This window comes from Anastrepha obliqua, chromosome 2, assembly GCF_027943255.1.
Source record: "Anastrepha obliqua isolate idAnaObli1 chromosome 2, idAnaObli1_1.0, whole genome shotgun sequence".
Lineage (NCBI taxonomy): Eukaryota > Metazoa > Arthropoda > Insecta > Diptera > Tephritidae > Anastrepha > Anastrepha obliqua.
Window position 1 is genome coordinate 98,107,185 of NC_072893.1, and position 21,552 is coordinate 98,128,736.

Sequence of the window (21,552 nt, forward strand, 5' to 3'; positions counted from 1 at the left end):
TTTTGGTAGTTCTAAAAATATCTAAATTCTAATATATTTCTTCAAAAATTACCTAGTTCTTTTTCACCAGTCGAAAGTTTAAATGATAAATTCGCCTATAAAGATCTTTCACAAGACGCGCCTAGATGTTGGTTTAAAATAAAACATGTAAACATTTAGTTTATTTCAGGTTCCACTACTTTTATTCAAAATGTGAAAAATTACATCATTTAAATGTGTACCATGAGCACGTCTGCAGGTAAAATCTGCCAGTCGATTCATGAATGCCGAATTGTTCAAAGTTGTTCAGCAACATTTTGCGCTACAGCAGCAAAATTCTCAACAGAACGTCCTTTTTCTTTGCTCGACAGAACCAGTTTCTTTTTCGTTTTTTCATTCGGATGATTATTTCAACCCAACAAATAACGAATTTTTTGATATGTTATTCTTAAAGATCGACTATTTTCATAATAAGTTTCAATAATTTTAATGCATTCTATCGTGTAAAGTTGTACATCTAACTATTTGACAAAGTCAAAGATGACATAAAATAAGGTACCGTCTATTCACATAAGGCATCACTTTTGAAAGACCCTTTATTATACTTTATATTATGTATGCAATTTCGGAATATATTTGTTATTAACTACAATAAATCGAGAGCATTTTGACACTATAAAAATAAAAATTGCACCTTGTCTCCCAAGTACGCCAAATTTGCACTTTATCTGTAGATACTCCAACGAACTGTAACAAGCTGTGAAAAATATTCCGTCAAATTCAAAATTCATTTTTATTTTTTATTGAAAATTTTAAAGCTTAAAACCTTTTTATATACAAAAATTTGCGTAAAAGGAAATAATTAAAATTAAATCAACAAAACTATTTGCTAACTATGATCACGCTACGCATAACCAATTGGCTAACGAAATCTCTGCTGAGATCTCGAAATGTGAAAAAATTCCAACAAGTCTATCGAAGGTGTTATGCCGATGATTCGCGTGTGACGGTAAGCGCCAAACATTTAAAACATTCTCACCTGAATCGGATAGAGGCCATTGTACTTGAAAATATTTTTAAAATCTATTTGTGGCATATTCCAGAAAGGTCTTGTGGTGGGATTATATCAGAAGGAGGGCGAGAAGGAACCCAAGCTAACATCGAGTGGAGAGAAATTCGATGATCGTGTACAAGGAAAAGTGTCTGAATTAATCAAAGAGTAAGTAGTATCGATATACATATGTACTATTTAATATACTTATCACTGCTAAGTTGGCCTCTTATCTATTCATGATTATGATCGTAGGACGAACCTGAGTGGAACATTAGGAAAGGGCAAAGTGTTCAATAATATTGATCAGGAGTTTCGGTCCATAGCAGTGGTTGGCGTTGGGCGTGAAGGCGCTGGCTTCAATGAGCTGGAAATGTTGGACGAGGGCATGGTAAGTCGGGATAGCATGTAAACTGGACCGAAATTTTTCATGGAACATATTTTAGCAATTGTGACACATAAAATTTTATAGATATGTTTTCATTGAAAAAAATTTATTTGACAAAAAAATCTTTTCATTCGTAAAAAAATTGGTAATATTGTAGCCATATTTGTAGTGAAGGGGTTTAAAATAAAACTGTTTGATTTTCTAATTTTCTTACGAATTAATTAAAACTTGAATCATTTATTAATTAGGTTTATTACAGAATACAGTTCGATAACACATCAATTATATACTAAATTAACTTTTAAAAGTTTTCTTTGATACAACAAATGCTAGACTAGTTGCGTGCACTCAATATTTATTTTCATGTGTATACAAATTTACCACAACTTAGGAAAACGTTCGAGTAGCAGCTGGTGTTGGTGCCCGTAGCCTACAGATGCAAGGATGTTCAGAGGTCTTCGTTGATTCGATGGAGTATCCCGAACAGGCTGCTGAAGGTAGTGCTTTAGCGATATGGCGCTATCAGGATAATAAAAGGAAAAAAGACCGAACAGGAATCCCAAAACTGGAGTTGTACGACTCACCTGACATAGACGCTTGGACGCGTGGTCTCTTTAAGGCCGAAGCGCAAAATCTTGCACGGCGTCTAAGTGACGCTCCCGCTAATCAAATGACACCCACCACCTTCGCACAAGCGACTGTGGATGCGTTGTGCCCTTGTGGTGTAACAGTAGAGATTCGAACAATGGAATGGATAGAACAACAACATCTCAATTCATTTCTAATGATAGCAAAGGGTTCATGTGAGCCGCCTGTGTTGCTAGAGATCAGTTATTGCGGCACAGCTCCAGAGGAAAAACCAATATTGTTATTGGGCAAGGGTATGACCTTTAATAGGTGAGCTATGAAAAAAATAAAAGAAAATTAAGTGAAATAAAATAATATAACAAAGAAATAAATTTAAACTATATAAAATCTACAAAAACTAAAACCCTTACTAGGAAAACTGAATATTACATATTATATTATTAATATACTTATAATATTTACATTTCAGTGGCGGTATCTGCTTACGTAAATGCCAAGGTATGGATGAGTATCGTGGGGCCATGGCAGGTGCGGCCGTTGTGGTTGCTTCCATCCGCGCCGCCGCTGCTCTGTCGCTACCTATCAACATTTCTGCTGTTATACCTCTTTGCGAGAATATGCCTTCGGGTATGGCCTGCAAACCAGGTGACGTAGTTACGTTGCTCAATGGCAAATCATTGGCAATAAGAGTAAGCATCATGGTCTTGACACATAACGAATAACAAGAGTAACCTTTTACTTACCTTATTATTCAAAGGACACGGATAAAGCTGGTGTTGTCGTGATGGCTGATCCTTTGATCTATGCACAAACCACATATAAGCCACGACTAGTTGTCGATGTAGCTACTCTTGGTAGAGGCGTTAAAAAAGCTTTAGGCGGTGGCGCAACAGGCATTTTTTCAAACTCTCACTACATTTGGAAACAATTTCAAAAGGCTGGCTCTCTTACAGGCGATCGCATGTGGCGTTTACCACTTTGGAACTACTACAAATACTTGGTCACAAGTAAGTATTGACAGAATATTCATGCAGATGTGGACACACTCATCAATTTTCTATTATTTTTCATAGATCATGTTAGTTATGACATCAGTAATAACGGTAAGGGGCCAGCTTCATCTTGCCTAGCGGCTGCAATTCTGCATGTAAGCACCAGAATTTTTCTCGAAAAGAAAATAAATACTAGTGATTAATTTTTTGAGTTTTACATTTTCGCTCCGTACAGCAATTTGTTCCTTGTGTTGACTGGGCCCATTTAGATATACGAGGCGTTGGTATGCTGACAAAATTTGGTACCGTACCGTATTTGCTGAAAGATCGTATGACGGGACGCCCAACCCGAACGATGATACAATTCTTATATCAAATGGCCTGTCCAGACCAGCAGAAGTAGTAGTAGAAGTAAACGATCGATAGCTTATTATTTCTAGTTGCCCATGCCTGCCCACGCCTGCCTGATACTCCTAAAAGGCCCTCGAAGATGAAGTGTATTTGTATGTTAAGATGTGTAGTACTGTCCTGAGGTCAAAATTTTTGCTGTGTTTTAATTGTTTCCTTAATGATTCTAAATGGCGATGTTTATATATTTTTGATTATTTCTATGACATGTTCTACTCAATGCAAATACATATATATTAAAATATGGTTTGTATTAAAAAATGGCGTTTTCGGTTTTTTTATTTAATAGCATTTTACATGATGGTTAAAATATTAAGTAACTAATGGTTAAAACGCTAATCCAGCAGATAGGGACTGTCCAGGGCGCCGAGCCCGGCTGCAACACCGCCTTCGTTCGCAGTAGAAAGTTTCGTGCGCAGCATATGACCAGCTTGATAATTACAAACTATATTGTCCACATCACCTATTATTACGCCGAAAATGCCCAATTCGGAGACAAGATCTACCACTTCCGGTGGAGATTTACCTTCTGGACGTATCATGTAACCCTTGGAAATTGGTGGTTGGATTAGATCCATAAGAATCCAAGCTGCGCGTTCAACACGACTCATTTTCTATAAAGAAGAATAAGAGGCTAAAAAACAATGAAGAACAAATAAATGTTAAAGCAACCACTGACAACAAAACGACAAACCAAATCTAATTCAAAATCGTACATAAAACTCAAAAATTAAAACAAGAGCAAGGAACCTTGAGAAAAGCAATTATGACAGTATTCCAGCAAACGAAGAGTTTTTGTACAATATACGAGTATGTATGAGGCCGTTGAGTAGTCAGCTTTTAGGAGCTACAAAGAGATATTCGCTTTCAAGTGTCTTAACTTACCCTAAGGGCATCTGGAATGTCACTGCCGTATACATTATTGCCACCACCTTCGCGTTGTGGCTTCAACACGAATCGTTCTGGTTCCTTCAGTGCCATTTCGTATGAGGCATTACCAGCTTCAGAGTCGTCGAGCGAATAGAGGCCCGTAAAAATTTGGCCTACTGCTTTTATCTGAAAAAAAAAAAAAACGTTTTTATATTTTCACAAATTGATTGGGCACCAAGTTATCTGTACGGAATCATTTTAATTGCCCTACCTTCTCGGGATCGCTTATAAACCGCTCCAACATGGCTGGCAGTGCAAGCGCTTGTTGTACTTTTTTGGTACCGGCCAAATGATAGTGTATGGAAGGACATTTAATCGCACGTGAACACTCCATCATATATCGTGCATCCCATTCATCTTGGGAGGGATAGTGGGCAGGTTCGTAGCCAGCACGGAAATAAATAACAGCCACTTCGTGTTCGCCACTGCAAAAGAGTACACAAATGAAATTAATGAAGAAATTCGATGATAAATAGTTATGAAACAACGCGTGGCAACTTTTATTTAGGAAATATGTAATTACATCATTATTATTTGTGCGCATTTCAGAATAGTGACGGTTTTTATGAGCATTCAAGTATTTTTCCTTTTTGCAATTATATATATTATATGTATGTATGCTAAAGTGTCAAGCATTTTTTCCATGTAAAAGCCTTTCAAATATGGGCTATAAAAGTTTTTGGCTTGAAGTTTTCTAAAGATTCTGATTAATAGTTAAACATTTTGATGTCATTATTTTTGTGAATTTTGTACAAAATTTGGCACTTTGAGTTATATAGTTTTTATTAAAGTGGTGCACAAATGACTTGCTTATTACAAAGCAACAAGTGACACATTGCATGTGACACTGGTGTGAAGACAAAAAGCAATGTAGGCACACAACTTGAACAGCAACGAAGAAAAACTGTCTTCAACAAGCAATACTACTTCGGCTCTATCGACAGTGCACGAATTGCACGACGCTGCTTATATGCTTGCATGGCAATGGTAGAAAAACATTCTCATACAAGCTTTGCCGAAAGACATCAAGTACAATGTGTGAATTGGTGTCATATGTATGTATGTACGTAGTGTGTATTAGCACACCTTCGAGATGTATGAAAATTGCAAACATACACATTTCTTCGTTCCCCGCGCACTTTTGCCTATTAAGGGGAGAATGTTAATAAATAACGGTAAACTTTCGATGAATAATTTTTAAAGCTATTGAAGTTATGAAATAAGACAGCTTTTAGTAAATTTAAAATCCAATAAAGTGCGCAGAAGAATATTTGCAGGCAAAGTGTAAGTTACATTCAAATATTAATCAGAATTTAATTTTTATTCTACAAAACTATCATACCAAACATTAACTGCCTATTTGATTTTAAAATATCAGGAATTCATGTAAGTAAATAATCCACATTTGACACAATTCACTTGTTTGAATTGAATTGTTTTTCATTGCCTTTCAGTGTCATTGCTTTTCTTGCTATCTTGCCGAAATATGTGTGTTGTGATAATGCTGAGAGAGAAACAAGTCATACAAAAGCATGATTTGGTTTTCTCTCTAGCTGCTATTGCCTGTTACTGTTAGTTGAGAACAAAACACTGCATTGTTGTGTGAATTTAGCAAATGACTTGAAAGCACATATATGTCGACTTGTGCACCACTTTAGTTTTTATTGTAGGATGATGTAGGATAGTTACAACGCCCTCCTATTATTTGGTACACAGGTGTGGTGTAAGCATCAAGATGAATTATAAAATATTCAAAGGGTAAAGAGATTTCTCGCTCTATTCTGACTCACAATGTAAAAAAAACAATAATTCTCCTTTGCAAATATAGGCACGAATTATACAAAGTTACATAGCAGTTAAAAATTTATTATTTTTTTATGCACGAGGAACTCTTCAATCACTTTCAAAATGGGCAAAAGTTATCGAACAAAACGGCGTATTCTAAATCAAATAAATATAACTATACTAATTTCATCGCCGAAATACAGTAGCTCATCCTGTTAACCCAAGACCTTGGTCACGGTTAATGGCTCGATCTCACGAATGACTTGTTCAATGTTCTCCTTAAGGGCAATGGATAGTCCGCACTTTTTTTGTACTAAAAATTCTGATTAAGTATAATGTTAACATTATAATTCGGTAACCGTCTTAAGTCTTGGTACCGTGACACATCAGCTGAAACTCATTTCACTGTTATTTTAAAGATCTCATTAGAGTTTGGGGAGATTTTACAAAAGCAAAATACTTAAAAAGTATAGAAGTAGCTAAAATTGTTTAACTCAAGAGCTACCATGTTGGACTCTAAAAAAGACGTTCACGATCTGCACTTACACATACTGCTCTAGCTCTGATAGACCATTTGCTACTGACTCTGTATCCCCTTAAGGGGGTCTTCTGGTCTCCAGCGAAAAAAAAATCGATTTTTTTTTTTTTTGCATAATTTTGTTGTATGTGTATGCGAGAATACGCCACAGAAAGGATTTTTTGAAAATCGCATTTTTTCACATTTTTCTGGGCACCGAAGTGTACCCTCCTCCGGCCGTTTTATCATAAACTTTATCTTTAAACGCGTTTCCCCGAAAATCGTGTTTTTTAAGCATTTTGGTCACACTTTTCATAGTAGTTATACTCCGATTTCAATGGTTTTGGTCTTAAAAGGTTCGGAAAACTTACCGCTAAGTTTCCCCGTGTACGATTTTTGAAATTTTTTTTCATTCCATTTTTATAACCTTTTAAAGTTCAAAAAATGAGCAAAAAAAATTTTTTTTTGCAAATTGTTGCATAACTTTTGAAAAAAATTTAAAAAAAAAAATCTGTCCCGGGAAAACTTAACCAGGGCAACTCTGAAGACAATTTTTCTAATTTTTGCTTTCTGATTACCCAGGTGGAAAAACCGTGACCAAAATGGAGACCTGTTTCGTTTGGAGGTGGACGTCTTCAGCGCCATTTCAAGGTCGCGGGTGTTAATTTTTTTCAAAGTCAAAACCATTTTTTAAAAGCCAAGACATGTACCTTTAAAATAAAAAAAAATTTTTTTTTAAATATTCACAGGATTTGTCACAATCAATCCCCAAAAAAACCCTTCATTTCAGGGCCTCGAGACCAGAAGACCCCCTTAATACACCCTTTTTGGGTGTTTGGCCGAGCTCCTCCTCCTATTTGTGGTGTGCGTCTTGATGTTGTTCCATAAATGGAGGTACCTACAGTTTTAAGCCCACTCCGAACGGCAGATATTTTTATGAGCTTTTTCATGGCAGAAATACACTCGGAGGTTTGCCATTGCCTGCCGAGGGGCGACTGCTATTGGAAAAAACCTTTTCGTCATTTTGGTGTTTCACCGAGATTCGAACCGACGTTCTCTCTGTGAATTACGAATGGTAGTCTCGCACCAACCCATTCGGCTACGGCGGCCGCCGTATGTAGTAAGCTAATAGCATTTAGTATTAATACGGAAGTATAAAATAACTTACAGGAACAATTCTTTGTTCGGTCCCAATTTACCCTCTTTGAATACGTCTGTTAAGGTGCGGCGCAACACTTTGATATGTGGGTATTCTTCACGTATATAGAACTCGTGGAAACGCTATAAAAAATCAGAACGAAAATTAGTCTACCTTTAATATAGTTGGTGTTTCAATATTGCACGCATACCTGATCACAAATATTATAGGTAACATCTTCAATGATAAAAAGAATAACTGCTTTTGGTTTTTCATACAATTCCCAGGCCTTAATCATGCCACCACAAATGCCAGACAAGGCATTATTTTCGGGCATCTAAAAAATGTGATGAATGTATGTATTAAAATAATTTAACTTAAAAACGGCTTTATTTGTTTGCACTTACATTTTTTAATTTGTCTGCATAGCCCAGTTCCCGCAACACAAAGCTGCATTATACAAATTATATATATATATTAGATTAACGGAACTGACAGTAAAGCGAAGAAAATTTCAGTTGTGTATACAACACACATAAGCATATAAATAAGATTATAAGCTATCAACAGTTACGTACAAGCTAACTTAAGCTAACTTCAAACATCTACATGATATTTCTATTTCATATATACATATGATTACTAAGAAAGTAATATATTAAACCGAAAATATTTTACTTAATAAATAAAGAGAGCATAACTAAAATTACAATTTAAATGAAACCGTGCATACGAGGCTAAACAAATTTTGATAAGTAAATAGAAAAATTAGTCACATATAATAGATAAACAATAATTTAAAATATGTAAAAAAGGATGCAAGCGTTTTTTTTTTTCAAGTTCATATACATACATACATTCACATAAAAAAATTATAAATTGCAGTGCTCTTGCTGTAAAACTAGGGATCTTATGATATTGTTTCATTTATAACACAAAAATTTTATATATACATAGAGTAGAAAGAACGAAATGAAAGAAAAAAAGATAGTTTCATGTTGCAAAAAACCAAAATACCTCTGCAGAGGCATCATTTGTGTGGAGATACCACCGAAACTAGAGGCAATCGTGTTGATTTCAACTTGTTTTATTGAATTGTCTTCTAACATGTGAGCCAAATAGTCGGAACGTAATAAACCGAGCGACAAAGCCTGAAAATTGATACACATACAAACATTTACATCATCAAAAAAAATGTTGTTTATAAAAGAAAATAGGGAACAAATTAGGGTAATGATGGCTCTAACCACTTCCGTACTGAATGTGGTTGCGATGACTGTGTTGATTGACTGATTTGACAAAATGAACGATTTAGCTGCCACTGTAAATGAGTTATTCAACTTCAACTATTGAGATATATTAATAAACTACAAAATAATGTTAAACGCAACAAAACATACATACATATGTACACATAAAATAGTATTGATTTAAAATAAACGATAAAAAACTGTACATAAACTGAAATAGTATCATTGGTTTAATCAATCATCTCTACACTTCTTGCTCTACAACATAGTGACTTGACTATTGCAATTAAGGAGTATAAATAGAGTGAAAAAAAGAAGAGATCGCAGCGCGAAGGGTCTTTAAAAATACATTTAGTGCATTTAATTGTAATGCGCTTGAATGTGGAATTGAGTCGAAGCAGATTCAACTGGGTCTCAGTGACTATTTGAGGATCTTGAAAATGTTTAGAAAAAACCCCGGCCAAACTGTGTGCCAAACAAATGCCAACACTAAGAAAAGAAAAGAAAAATAAATAGCAAAGTAAAAAACAGTTGCAAAAGTAAGGAATAGTTAAATATGAATAACAAAAAAAAACAAATAATAATAATAATAATAAAAATCAGAAATGTACATACGTCTAATTTTTAATAGTTAATTTTTTTTAAATACTTGCAGTAAAGCTATATTCAATGAAGCACAATCTTAATCAAACTTATTCGAGGACTGCCATTCCGCTAGTATTCCAAATGTACGGTCTGCATCGCCCAATGCGATGGATTACATACTTATATGAGTTTTATGGCAGCACCATTCCCCATACCAAGAAAATGTCGTCGACAAGTAACCAACGCTTTTCGTAAGATTGTTGTATAAAAAATTTTTCTTGCAGTCGAAATTGCATATGTATTAATTTATTAAATTATTTGAAATCCTTCACCAGTAGAAAGACGGTATTGTGTTTTTATACGTTTACATAAATGCGTTTTTGGGGAATACTGGTTGTTCAATAAATTTTTTGTTCTGTTGGTACACTCTTCATATGAACGTATGTGACGTTTCATTTCAATCCGCCAATTCATTTTTTGTTTACTGCCATTTAGTATCGACATCTGACATTTAGTATCGACGTCTACAACAGAAAAAATCAAGTATCGTGCAGTGATTGAATTTTTATTTTTGGGAGGTTTGAAGCAAAAGAAATTTATTAACGAATTTTTGAAAGCTACTGTTGGTACAGTAGAAAGATGGGTTGTTGAATTTAAACGTGGTCGTACAAGCGTTGAAGATGATCCACGTCAAGCACGTCCAAAAACAGCAACAACACCAGAAATCGTAGGAATATACAGGATATCGTATTGGACTGAAAGAGTATTGGGTTTTAGGATGGCGGCAGCCGTAGCAGAATGGGTTGGTGCGTGACTACCATTCGGAATTCAGAGAGAGAACGTCGGTTCGAATCTCGGTGAAAGATCAAGAAATTAAGAAAAAGTTTTTTCTAATAGCGGTCGCCCCTCGGCAGGCAATGGCAAACCTTCGAGTGTATTTCTGCCATGAAAAAGCTCCTCATAAAAAATATCTGCCGTTCGGAGTCAGCTTGAAACTGTGGAACATTTGTGGAACAACACCAAGGGTGTACGCGCCAATTATATATATATATATATGTATATAACCCCGACATACTAAACATATGTCCAACATGTGAAGGCACCCCGTACGACACATGCCCATCACACCCACTCATCTAAGACCCCTCTCCCTCTGAACCCAACCTGTCGAAACAGCAAGTTTCCTGGGCCTACCATTAACTGCGCTAGATGAAGAGGACCGGTGATTTCTACTACACTGACAGGGCAAAGTATACTGCTACAACAACAACAGCCCTTCCAAATTCTCACTTCAGGGATGCTGTTCACAAATTTGAATCTCGTTGGAACCAGTGTATTGATGTTCAGAAGGACTATACTGAATAATAAAGTGTATTTCAAACCATACTCAAACCATACCATACAATTGTGTTTTTCTAATCGAACCGCAAATCTTATTGAACAACCTGGTAGTTACATGTGCATGCATAGCATATTTCAAGTTAGGTTTCAGAATACTTCATAAAAGTGCAAATAAGGCTCTGGCAAGTCAAGCTTTATTATTATCCGCGCAGATGAAAAGCCGAGGTAATACCTATAAAATTATATTTTTCACTCTAGGTCCAGTTTTTCAGTGCTATTACTTTTTACTGAGTTTAGCCCTTAAAAATTGGACGCTTAATTTTAGTTTAGCTAGATAGCAGAGTTAAACTTACACCGAAAAACTGTTACTAAGTTTCCTATGTTTCACATAGCTTTCAGCAACTACCTACAAACTAATCAGTTGATATTATATAACTTTTGAAATACTTGTTTAGTATTTATATTATTACCTCGGCCTCTACAAGACAAGTGTATAAATTAATTTAGTGTGCTCTGGTCGATTTTTTTAATATATATGACTCAGACTGGTATCAAAAAGCTGCCGAGCTAAACTTTAACTTCAATACAAATCTTTAAACAAAATTGAATTTAAATGATTCTTCATCCGAAGTTAATGAATATTTCGGAATGGTAAATGAGTTGGGGAAAAAATTTAATTAGAACAAGGAGGCCAACTTCAGTCTATAAAAGCAATATGCGCTACTTTATTAATATTCCATTTCCATTTTAATAAACCAATATACAGTTATTTCGCTTTTTGTTTTTCTTTTTCACAATAAATTTAAAGGCAGGCAACATGCTTAGCGAGAAAACATTGCAATTAAAAGGCAAAATAACTTACAGAAAAAAAAACTACTTAAAATAAAAAGTCACTAAAAAGGCATATACAAATACATACATATTTATTTTTCTCATTTCAGAGAAAAAAAACAAACTCATAAAAACTAAACAATTTGTTCTTTAAATAAAAAAAAAACTATGCATGAACTTAAGTTTTTTGTAATCCAATCTCCATCTTATGCTCTAACTATTATTTTGAATTAAAACAATGCAAACTCAACAATTCGTTTGGCTACACACTATATATTGCTAATGTTAAAATATGGCATTAATAATTAAATTTGCACCTTTGTATGGTTTTGCTTGCTGGTCCTAAATGGCCAAAACCGGAAGCTATTGTGTTAATTTCAACTTGTTTCCAGCAACAGTAGGCACAGGGGGTATGTTTCTCTAGCAATTCTGTACATTTCGTCTCCAACATCAAATCACTGCGCATTACGCCCAACGAAATTCGCTTTATATTGATGTAAATTGTATATTTTTGGGTAATTTTGTTTTTGTTCATTTTGACAATGATTTTCACCATTTTTTTATAGTTTTAATTGCGATAGATTCATTTTCGATAGCGAATGCGGGTGCATGTTTTGTGTATTCACATGAACATATGAGGAAATAATAAAAATTAGAAACTGTCAGACAAAAAAGTGGAATAAACTAAAATATATATTTATATATGTATTAATTTATGTATGTTATATATACATAGGGCTCAATTACTGAAAATATAATACAGGGTGAACGATATGAAGTGTTACCTATTCAAAACACCATAACTTTTTTGTGTGAAATTAGTTTTTATTGATTTCAAAGACAAAATTGTTTAAAAATGTTTACAATTTTAACATATATTCACTTTAGCTCGATATGACCATAGCCTTCAAACGGTCAAAAAATGAGTTGCATGCTGCGCGAATGTTATCTTGAGGTATTTTGGCCCATTCTCGTATGATGCTTTTTTTAGTGCATCCATACTGGCATATTTTTTAGTCCTCACCTTGCTCTCCAAAATGGACCAGATGGAATAGTCCATCGGATTTGCGTCTGGCGAATTCGAAAGCCATTGTGTGGACGAAATGAAGCGTGAAACATGATTTTTTAACCATGGTTCACACGAGCTTTACGAGACGGTGCGGAGCCCTGTTGGAACGTCCATGGTCTACGACCGAAATGTTTGCGTGTCCACGGCTCTAAAGCAGCTTCTAAAACATTTTCCCGATAATAAATCGCATTCACTTTGACACCAGGCTCGATAAAAACGATTAGAGAGCGTCCATCAGCGGTCACTGCGGCCCAAACCATTACTTGCGATGGGAAATTGCTTCGAGTAGCCAAACGTAGGCTCAAATTCTCGTATGAGCGTTCGGTAAAGTAAACACGATCGTTTTGAGTGTTTATGAACTGCTCAATTGGGACATTTTTTTCATCAGAAAACACAATGTTAGGAAATTCACCACGTTCGTGCAAGCGCAACTCCTTTGCTCTTTCGCACCGATTTGTTTTTTTGCTGGGGTGAAAGATCGTGTGCTTTTTGGAATTTGAAGCCTTGACATTGAACTCATTTTTCAATATGCTTGCGAATTGCGATATTTTCAGTTCTTTGGCCATTTTTCTTCCACTTCGATGTGGATTTCACTCAAGTCGAGCCTTCACTTTCCGAACCATTTCTGGCATTGTTGCGTTTCTTTTTGGTCCACCTCCATAGCGTTTTGCATTGCTACCAGTATCATTGTAACGTTTTATAGTGCGATACACAAACATTTTATTCACTTTGAGATGACTGAGCTCACGAACAATGACTGGTTGTGATTTTCCAGCCAAATATAACGCAATCACATTATTACGATTGAATCCCATCACAGGAAAAAATTCAACAAAACTGAGACGCAAATGCTTTTGATGGTTTATAAACAATATATTGAACTGTCATTAGAAATTTTTGACGTTGATGTCATGAGCTGTTTTACATATACAAGCAGTGCGAAGTTTGTAACACTTCATATCGTTCACCCTGTATATTAATAAAACCAAATTTGAGATACTATGCAGAAATGACCGACAACTCTTATTTTATGTTGTGTAAAATATTCATATCGATTCCTTTTAACAGTATGTCATTAGAAGACAATGCACCTTTTTTACTTAAGGAGGAATATAAATTGAAAGCTTTAAATATGGTTTTCTCTATGTATGGATTTTTGGAATATACTTATAATGATCGATTTTTCTTAACTAACTACTACTATGTGGGAGGCATAGCGAAAAATGTAAAGTAATAGCATAAATTTAATAACAGTAAATGAGAATTTGGCATGAGTGAGTATATAATTTATTACAGTGAAAAAATGCATACAAAAACATAAAGGAAAAAACTTTTAAAATATTAGCAACAATTTTACTCAGTCGTGGTTTTTTAGATTAATGAGTTTATGACGGCCACAAGCTAATTGAGTATATCAAGATTTATATATAGTATGTCGACAACTTTCAATTTTTAAACATTATAAATTTCTTTAAAATGAGCAGCTGATAAATGTTTTGATTTGAGAAGCATTAGTGTGTCGACAATAGATTATCTTTGTTTAGATTAGAGCTCTAGATATATATAGCAATACTAGTAGTTCCATATTCGCTCGAATTTCGTTCATTGCTCAAATGTTTGTTCGAAATTTTTGAGCTTTTGAACAATTTAAGCAGCTAACCGGCAGCAAAAAACCAAATGCTGACATTGCTCAGATTACGCAATTACTTGATATACTCAAGCTCAGCAACATATGATAATTTCCTCTTATTTTAATGAACAATGAAATTAAAAGTAATATAACGATCTATTCTTCTGTATATGCAACTTTAGGATATCCAAAACATTAAAAATGCTGGTATGGATTGTCTGTAGCTAAATAAGGGAAATCTTTTCGTAACATTTATGTTTTTTTTTTGCATCTAAAGAAAGTGAATTTTTGATATTCACATAGTAATTTTATTGCCATTAAAAAGCATTTTATTTACACAATTTTACACAATTGAGGCAACTAACAGCAAGTTTATCGGCTCGCAATAAAAAGTTATATGCATACAAATCTAACTACAACGAAATGAAATATGTATTTTTGGTGCAATGCAAGACACTTTTTTAATATATGTATATATATATATTGTATATAGGTATATATATATACACATATATAGGTATATATATATTATATAGGTATTTTATTATGAGAATGTTTTTTATAGTAAGAAGTAGTTCAGCCGAGCTATGACGATGTAAGATTTGTTCTTTAACACAGTCAAGAAAAGTTGTAAAGTATATATTTTTGCATGTACATATGTATGTACTCCGTTCACAGAGATATAAATTTTTAATCATTAAATTTTGATGAATTTTAGGATTTTTTTATAATAAAAACAAATTAAATATGTATTAATTTGGGCATACCTGTCCAAAGCCATTGGCGAGCACTTTTTTGTACACATTAAATAAGTTAGATGTGAATTCATCCACTTTTATAGTTTCTGCAAGAGTTGTAGTGAGAAATTCCTCATCGTGTGCCACATTGTGCATCAATTGATTAATAATGGTTTGCAAATTCCTGGCTTTTTCGAACTCTTTGCGCGGGAAGGACGATGGCATCAAAATAAATGGAGCAAACTGGTATTCAAAAATGATTAAAATATATAATAAAGTGCTATATACATATGTATGTATAAAATGGGTTTAATAAATAGCAAAATTTAGACAGGCTATAAGTACTCAAATCAACGAACAAATAATAATAAAATCCATAAGTAGCTAATATTACAATGAATGTACATTACATTTAGTGAATCTGGACTGAAGTTGATTTTGGAGCGCATAGCAGCACCATGCATAATTGCCCAATCTTTCGCCTTCTGTGTTATTTCAACCAGTGTCCGCTCCTCAATTGGCAGCGGTATACAAGGTTCCAGTTCTGTTTTTGGCGACATCTTGAATAATTTAACGCCCCACTAGTTCTACAAGCAGTTAAAACAAAGAAATTATTTAATATAGACGTAGAATTGTTTTAAGCTTTGTGCCCCGTCACAATGTTGATGCATACAAAAACTACTGTATGCTCCACTCCACGGAAAACGTCACACGCTGACTCAAGTGTATATATTCACATATTTGTACGACTTATTAATATAAATAAACAAAAAGTGATCGCACATAATTTTACGAATTGATTGCGTGCTATCCGGTCTTGTTGCCATTAGATAAAACCAAAAAACTCCATACCAACCTTTTCCTACGTATTTCGGTTCATAGGCACGTGACTCGCGTGATTACTCGAAAATCGTTGTAATGCTACCTTCCCACTGGAATTGTGTATTAACTGCGAATATAGCGCTTTGCAATCGTTTTAAAACATTTTTGGTCAGAATTAATTTCACCTCTACTTAGAATTTAAAGCCTTATCAACAAAATTCAGCTGAAAGGGTTGCCATCGTATTTTAAATTTGTCATTTTTTTTTTAATAAAATATCTCAAAATAATACCTCTGAGTTCGATCACTGGATTGTAAAATAAAAATATCACATTAATGGCAACACAACTTGCTTGCTTTATTAAATCATTTTATTACTTTCCGTTTACTCTTTCACACATTTCATTGCAGACTGCAATGCACATGCACTACTCGTTCTCTGCGAATGCATTGGTACGTGACTAACATTCGGGAGTACGTAGATGAGGATCTCCATGTATTAAACAGCAAAATGATAGAAAAAGTTGTTTCTAATAGCGGTGGCCTCTCGGCAGGCAATGACGAACCTCCGAGTGTATTTCTGGCATGAAAAAGCTCCTCTTAAAAGACATTTATTTATTATTAAAATCAAACAAATAACAATGGATTATTTTTACAATGATTGTCTTTAAGAATAGTTTACTATACATAATAAAATCGTAGTAAAAGGATTATCAATAAAATCAAAAATAAAATTATAGCCGTAGACGTTGAAGTTGGAGAAGGTATTAAAAAAGAAAGTAAAAGTGCGTTCACATATGCATTAATTACCGTTTTTTTGTGTGAAAAGAATTCATAATTAAAAATATTTAATACAAATTTTATTAGAATTATGTTTACAGAGTGTTTTCTTTACTGACGTCCATTTCATTTAGTTTTTAATTTGATGATTAACTTTACATTCGTAATAGTAATTATCGATAACACAGGGTTGTATGTCAAAAAGTATGGTTATTATGTAGGATTATTTTATAATCTCAGATTTTGCTAGAGAATTTTCGTATGGGAAATCTCGCTTATTAATTGCGGATTGGGAGTTAGGCACGAAAAAGTAAATCATCTACTTATATGTGAACGTATTATAAGAGTAGAGATTAATTGGAATAGATTGAATTAATGAGAAATATTTTGAATGCATATATTCAGCAATATTCGGCAAGGTAACGAAACAATTTATGTTTGAAGCGCGAGCTCTCTTTTATACGTTTAATTTTTTGGTTTAAGTTATTCCAAAGACGGACAGAGAACACAAAGTATTGACGTTCAGTCACCAAACAACTGTATTTCATCGGGACTAGGTGTAAAGAACGGCAAGATTTGAAAACATGAGTCGAATTTTGAGATATCTGGGTTTCTGAGTATTTCCGAAATTCTGAAACTCTTCCATTTGTGATACGCTTTGTTGCGTTTGTAAATCAAGTCTTTTCAAGACAAGTATACCGTGAGGAAGGGAGTGGCAGACATCAAGGCCATGGAGAAGGAGGGAATTAAATTTGTATGCAGATGGTTCCAAGCTAGAAGATAAAGTTGGCTATGGAGTATTTTCGAAAGCCTATCCGTTCGACTACCCGACTACTGCAGCGTCTATCAAGCAGAGGTTCTAGCCATAAAAGAAGTGGCTACATACCTAAATATGCATGCCGTAACAAAAACGACTATAAATATATTCTCGGATAGCCAAGCGGCCATTAAATCAATGAATGCGGCTATACTAAAATCAAAGGTTACACAAGAATGTCGAGCAGCCCTAAATGATATTAGCGCCGTATTCAAGGTCAGCCTTATTTGGGTTCCGAGACACAGAGATATTGAGGGAAACTGTAGAGCGGATGAGCTAGCCAGAAAAGGTACTGCTCTTCAAAAAGTTCCATTGGAATACCTTTACCTACGAGTAAATTAATAATAAAAAACAACATTACCCAAGAAGCCAATAGGTCATGGGAAGATGAAGATACATGCGTAACAGCCAGGCTACTATGGCCGCAAATAAACAAGAAAAGAACAAAGGAATTGCTTAGCCTCTCAAGAGAAGATATATCGAAGGCCACTGGTTATTCGGAAGGCATTCCTTGAGACTAGGAGTATTCTCCCATGAATATTGTAGAAGCTGTAGAGATGAGGAGGAGGAAGAAACAGTAGAGCACTTCCTTTGCAATTGTCCAGCCTTAGCTAAAATCAGAGCAGGTTGTCTAGGTAAACACTTTTTCAATTCTCTTACAGAACTATATGGCGCAGGGACTAGACCAATCCCGCGCTTCATAAGAGCCACCAAATGGTTTCATGAAAGTAAATAAACAAGGTTCCCGTATCGCACAGTGGTATCACAACAGACCTGTGAGGTCTAAGTGAGTTGGTCATACGGACCGACTACCACCATAACCTAACCTAACCTACTGTAGCAGGTTAAACTCCTACTTATCCAGAATCGACCCCGACATACTATATAGAAGTCCAGCATGTGAAGGCACCCTGCACGACACTAACCACCTTTTCGCCCCTCTCCCTCTGGACCCAACCTGTCGAAACAGCTAGTTTTCTGGGCCTACCGTTAGATGAGCTAGTCGAAGACGACCGGTGATTACACTATACTGACAGGGCAAAGTTACTGCTACAACAACAAATACAACCAAAAAAAAACTAAAATTTAGGTTAGGCACTTTTTAGCGGCATGATGGACAGAATCACCACATATTCCAATAAAGTTTTAGTTCTAGCTTTAGCATTTTAGCAAACTTTAGCATCTTAGCAGTAGCAAAAGTTCAGATCCGGTTGCAGATTTAGAGTTAGGATCAAGTTAAAGGAGTTGGGGATTTTCTCCTTGTTGGGACTATGCCTCGAGTAATCACACTGTTAGTCTTGATAAGTTGTTTTAAAATTTTAACAATAGTCGTTAGACAATTTGTTGGATTTAAAATGAAAAACGCACTGAAACAACATGTTTCCTGGACCTACCGTTAGGTCAGAGATTTGCAAACTGCTACAACAACAACGAACAGTGATAACTAATGAGATGAAACCTACATACGGTAGTTCCTTAACGAATATTTAAAAGAGCGGTCGACAATAAATTAAAAATTAATGTATAAAATCAATCAATTCTGTTCAGTATAATTATTTATTGTTCATAATCAAAAATGTATGTCAGCTATTCAATTGCCTATTCCTGTAAGTACTCATTTACATAATGAGCATTTATTATATAATATCGTTTTATTTATGCAGACATATTTCGTTTTCTTTTCAATTACTTTACTTTCTAACAAAAAAAATTAAGTTTGACTTAAACTAAACTTACAAAGATAAATTAGCATAAGAAACAAGTTTCGTACAGAGCATTAAGCTTGGCGCGTGCGTATTTATTAGTATGTGTACATGTGTGTGTCATATTTACTTCGTATATAAACATTAACAATTGTACGCGTTTTGTGCTTAAATCGTTAAATTGGGTCAATACTAGAAACTTTACTCAAAGAATCGTAGGTCATACTTTCTGTATGCGCCACCAGGTTCAATTGTTCTTAGTAGCTTAGTATTGATAGTTATATTTAAAATTAATATTACTTCTAATTATTTTTATTTGTTCCCTTATATTATATTTCAAGTTCGTTTAGTACAACTTTGTGGGAGATGTTCAAAACATGCCATCCATATGGCCCACCGGAATCAAAATAATCAAAAATATCACGAAATTGCGCATGACCAACTTCCAGTCATTGGGCACTGCATATGGCAACAGCGTTTGTGTTATGCGATGCACTTCGTGCGATGCGCATACGAATATGAAGGAAGTGATAATCATGTTGAGCGTCGGAAAGCCAGGTAAGAGCACCAGCACACCATGACGATCAGCCGCCAACCAAATATGGTACTGACAAATGAACAACTCTAATGATATGCGACCAAACCATGCAAAGAAAGTGGAGTAGCGAGTGCGCAGTATCCCAGATATGTTGCGCAGCACAATGTAACCCACAATCGGTATGAAGACGATGTATGAATGTATCTCCTCATATTCCTGTTCGTTTCGACAGAGAAAAGAGAATGACGTGTATAAACAAACACTGAGCAATGCAAGCAATGTAACAGTAATGGAGGTGCGTCGAGCAAAGGTTAGGTTCTCCTCCTAACAGACCGACAGAAACAATCTGTTCAGCAACAGTTGCACCGACCTCAAAGAAAACTCCACATATGGACTTAATCAAGTCGTACAAAACAAATAGTGACAGCCGGAATGAAAACCAGCCCACTAACTACACCAATAGCAGTACTTTATACAGGTCCAAGCGAAAGCGGGCTACCAGGATCGCAGAAACGCTGCAAGGGTGAATCAAACACAGCCGAAAGAACATGAACTCACACAGGAGCTGAAGGCAGTGATTGAAAGAGCGAGAGCTGACTTCAACCCCGATTTTAACACAGTGCAGTCTGCTCCAAAAAGACAACGGTTTTTGGAAGAAACTTAGCCAAACGCAAAAAGGTACAAAGCCATAGGCATGACGCCCAAAAAATCCTTTCCGAAGGTTGTGAAAGACCGCATTATCAAAGGAGTTTTGAATGAAAACCATCCCAAGGCCCAACGGAAATGGGTTGAAGCTGAGGTAACGAAAGTGGCACTGCGAAGTGTACCCGAATGCCATGCTCGTGGTCGTTGGTTGGTTTAAGTGGTGATTTTTTCAGAATCCAACTAGCGCTTCCGCAAAATTTTGTTGGCACATCCTCGTTACCAACTTGTTTACCAGTTATTTACAGCATGACTATATCCAGTCTGTGCCGTTCAGGAACCTTATTAGGTTGTTGACATCTAAGCCAGACAGCTGTTCCAGACTCTCGAACAGCGGGGTTAACATACTGTCCTCATACATACCCAGGGTTAACATACTGTCCTTTCATAGGGAAGGGCATTCGCAGAAGAAATGGAAGAGTGTTTCCTTTTTCTCCGGTTGTTTACAACTGTGACAGTATGTGTTGTGAGGGATGCCGATTTTGGCTGCTTGTTCTCCCACAGACCAAAAGCCAGTTATGACTGCAGTTAGTCTCCAGGCGTCCCGTTGTTTTATGTTTATCAATGTTGACAATTGCTTAAGGTTGTAGGTGGGCCATAACGTTCTGCTAATTTTGCATTTCGTCTGGTCTCTTCATCTACAATCTGCGATTCGGAGGTATTTTAGAGAACTTGCTCTCTTGACTGCACCTAGTGGTGTGAATACCGATTCTGCAAGAGCGTTATTCATGGCAGATCCCCTTCTTACCAGTTCATCCGCTTTTTCATTACCTTCGATGCTCCTATATCCCGCGACCCAAATTAAGGTAACTTTATGGTTTTCGCTCAAGGTAGTAAGGCTAGTCCTGCTTTGTTCCACCACTTTAGAGGTTGTTGTAGCTGAACCCAGTACCTGGATTGCAGCTTGGCTATCCGAAAGAATAGCGATATTGTCCTTAAAAGAGGGATTTGCGATTAGTAGCCTGCAAGCTTC

General features: G+C 35.5%; 2 protein-coding genes across 4 annotated transcripts; one reads left to right on the forward strand and one right to left on the reverse strand.

Annotated features, from left to right (window-relative positions):
- The first annotated feature begins 728 nt into the window (after positions 1-728).
- Positions 729-3,671, forward strand: LOC129236846 (cytosol aminopeptidase-like). The gene is made up of 8 exons (XM_054871107.1): positions 729-988; positions 1,083-1,198; positions 1,286-1,421; positions 1,810-2,315; positions 2,476-2,695; positions 2,764-3,013; positions 3,080-3,153; positions 3,234-3,671. The coding sequence occupies exons 1-8, from the start codon at positions 875-877 to the stop codon at positions 3,399-3,401; spliced, it is 1,584 nt and encodes a 527-aa protein (XP_054727082.1). The 5' UTR covers positions 729-874; the 3' UTR covers positions 3,402-3,671.
- On the reverse strand, positions 3,649-16,261 carry LOC129236847 (glutathione synthetase-like). 3 transcript variants are annotated; one of them, XM_054871109.1, is made up of 10 exons: positions 16,076-16,256; positions 15,630-15,806; positions 15,250-15,462; positions 8,794-8,927; positions 8,184-8,226; positions 7,988-8,113; positions 7,807-7,919; positions 4,548-4,761; positions 4,292-4,462; positions 3,649-4,020 (listed from the first exon to the last, which is right to left on the reverse strand). In XM_054871109.1, the coding sequence occupies exons 2-10, from the start codon at positions 15,777-15,779 to the stop codon at positions 3,742-3,744; spliced, it is 1,443 nt and encodes a 480-aa protein (XP_054727084.1). In that variant the 5' UTR covers positions 15,780-15,806; positions 16,076-16,256; the 3' UTR covers positions 3,649-3,741. The 3 variants fall into 3 exon arrangements, 2 of the variants coding, with proteins under 2 accessions (XP_054727084.1, XP_054727083.1); XM_054871108.1 differs by lacking the exon at positions 8,794-8,927 and adding an exon at positions 12,101-12,267; XR_008581719.1 differs by lacking the exons at positions 3,649-4,020; positions 4,292-4,462; positions 4,548-4,761; positions 7,807-7,919; positions 7,988-8,113 and adding an exon at positions 12,101-12,267 and having other exon boundaries at positions 16,076-16,261.
- Between the last annotated feature and the right edge of the window lie 5,291 nt (positions 16,262-21,552).

Excerpts from the sequence above, each read along its gene's own strand:
- LOC129236846 (XM_054871107.1), top strand. The coding sequence starts at position 875 with ATGATCACGCTACGCATAACCAATTGGCTAACGAAATCTCTGCTGAGA. Across the intron at positions 989-1,082 it reads CCGATGATTCGCGTGTGACG|AAAGGTCTTGTGGTGGGATT; the intron begins GTAAGCGCCAAA and ends GGCATATTCCAG. Across the intron at positions 2,696-2,763 it reads GCAAATCATTGGCAATAAGA|GACACGGATAAAGCTGGTGT; the intron begins GTAAGCATCATG and ends TATTATTCAAAG.
- LOC129236847 (XM_054871108.1), bottom strand. The coding sequence starts at position 15,779 with ATGTCGCCAAAAACAGAACTGGAACCTTGTATACCGCTGCCAATTGAG. Across the intron at positions 15,463-15,629 it reads TCAGTCCAGATTCACTAAAT|TTTGCTCCATTTATTTTGAT; the intron begins GTAATGTACATT and ends TTTGAATACCAG. Across the intron at positions 8,227-12,100 it reads GCAAGCAAAACCATACAAAG|CTTTGTGTTGCGGGAACTGG; the intron begins GTGCAAATTTAA and ends TGTATAATGCAG.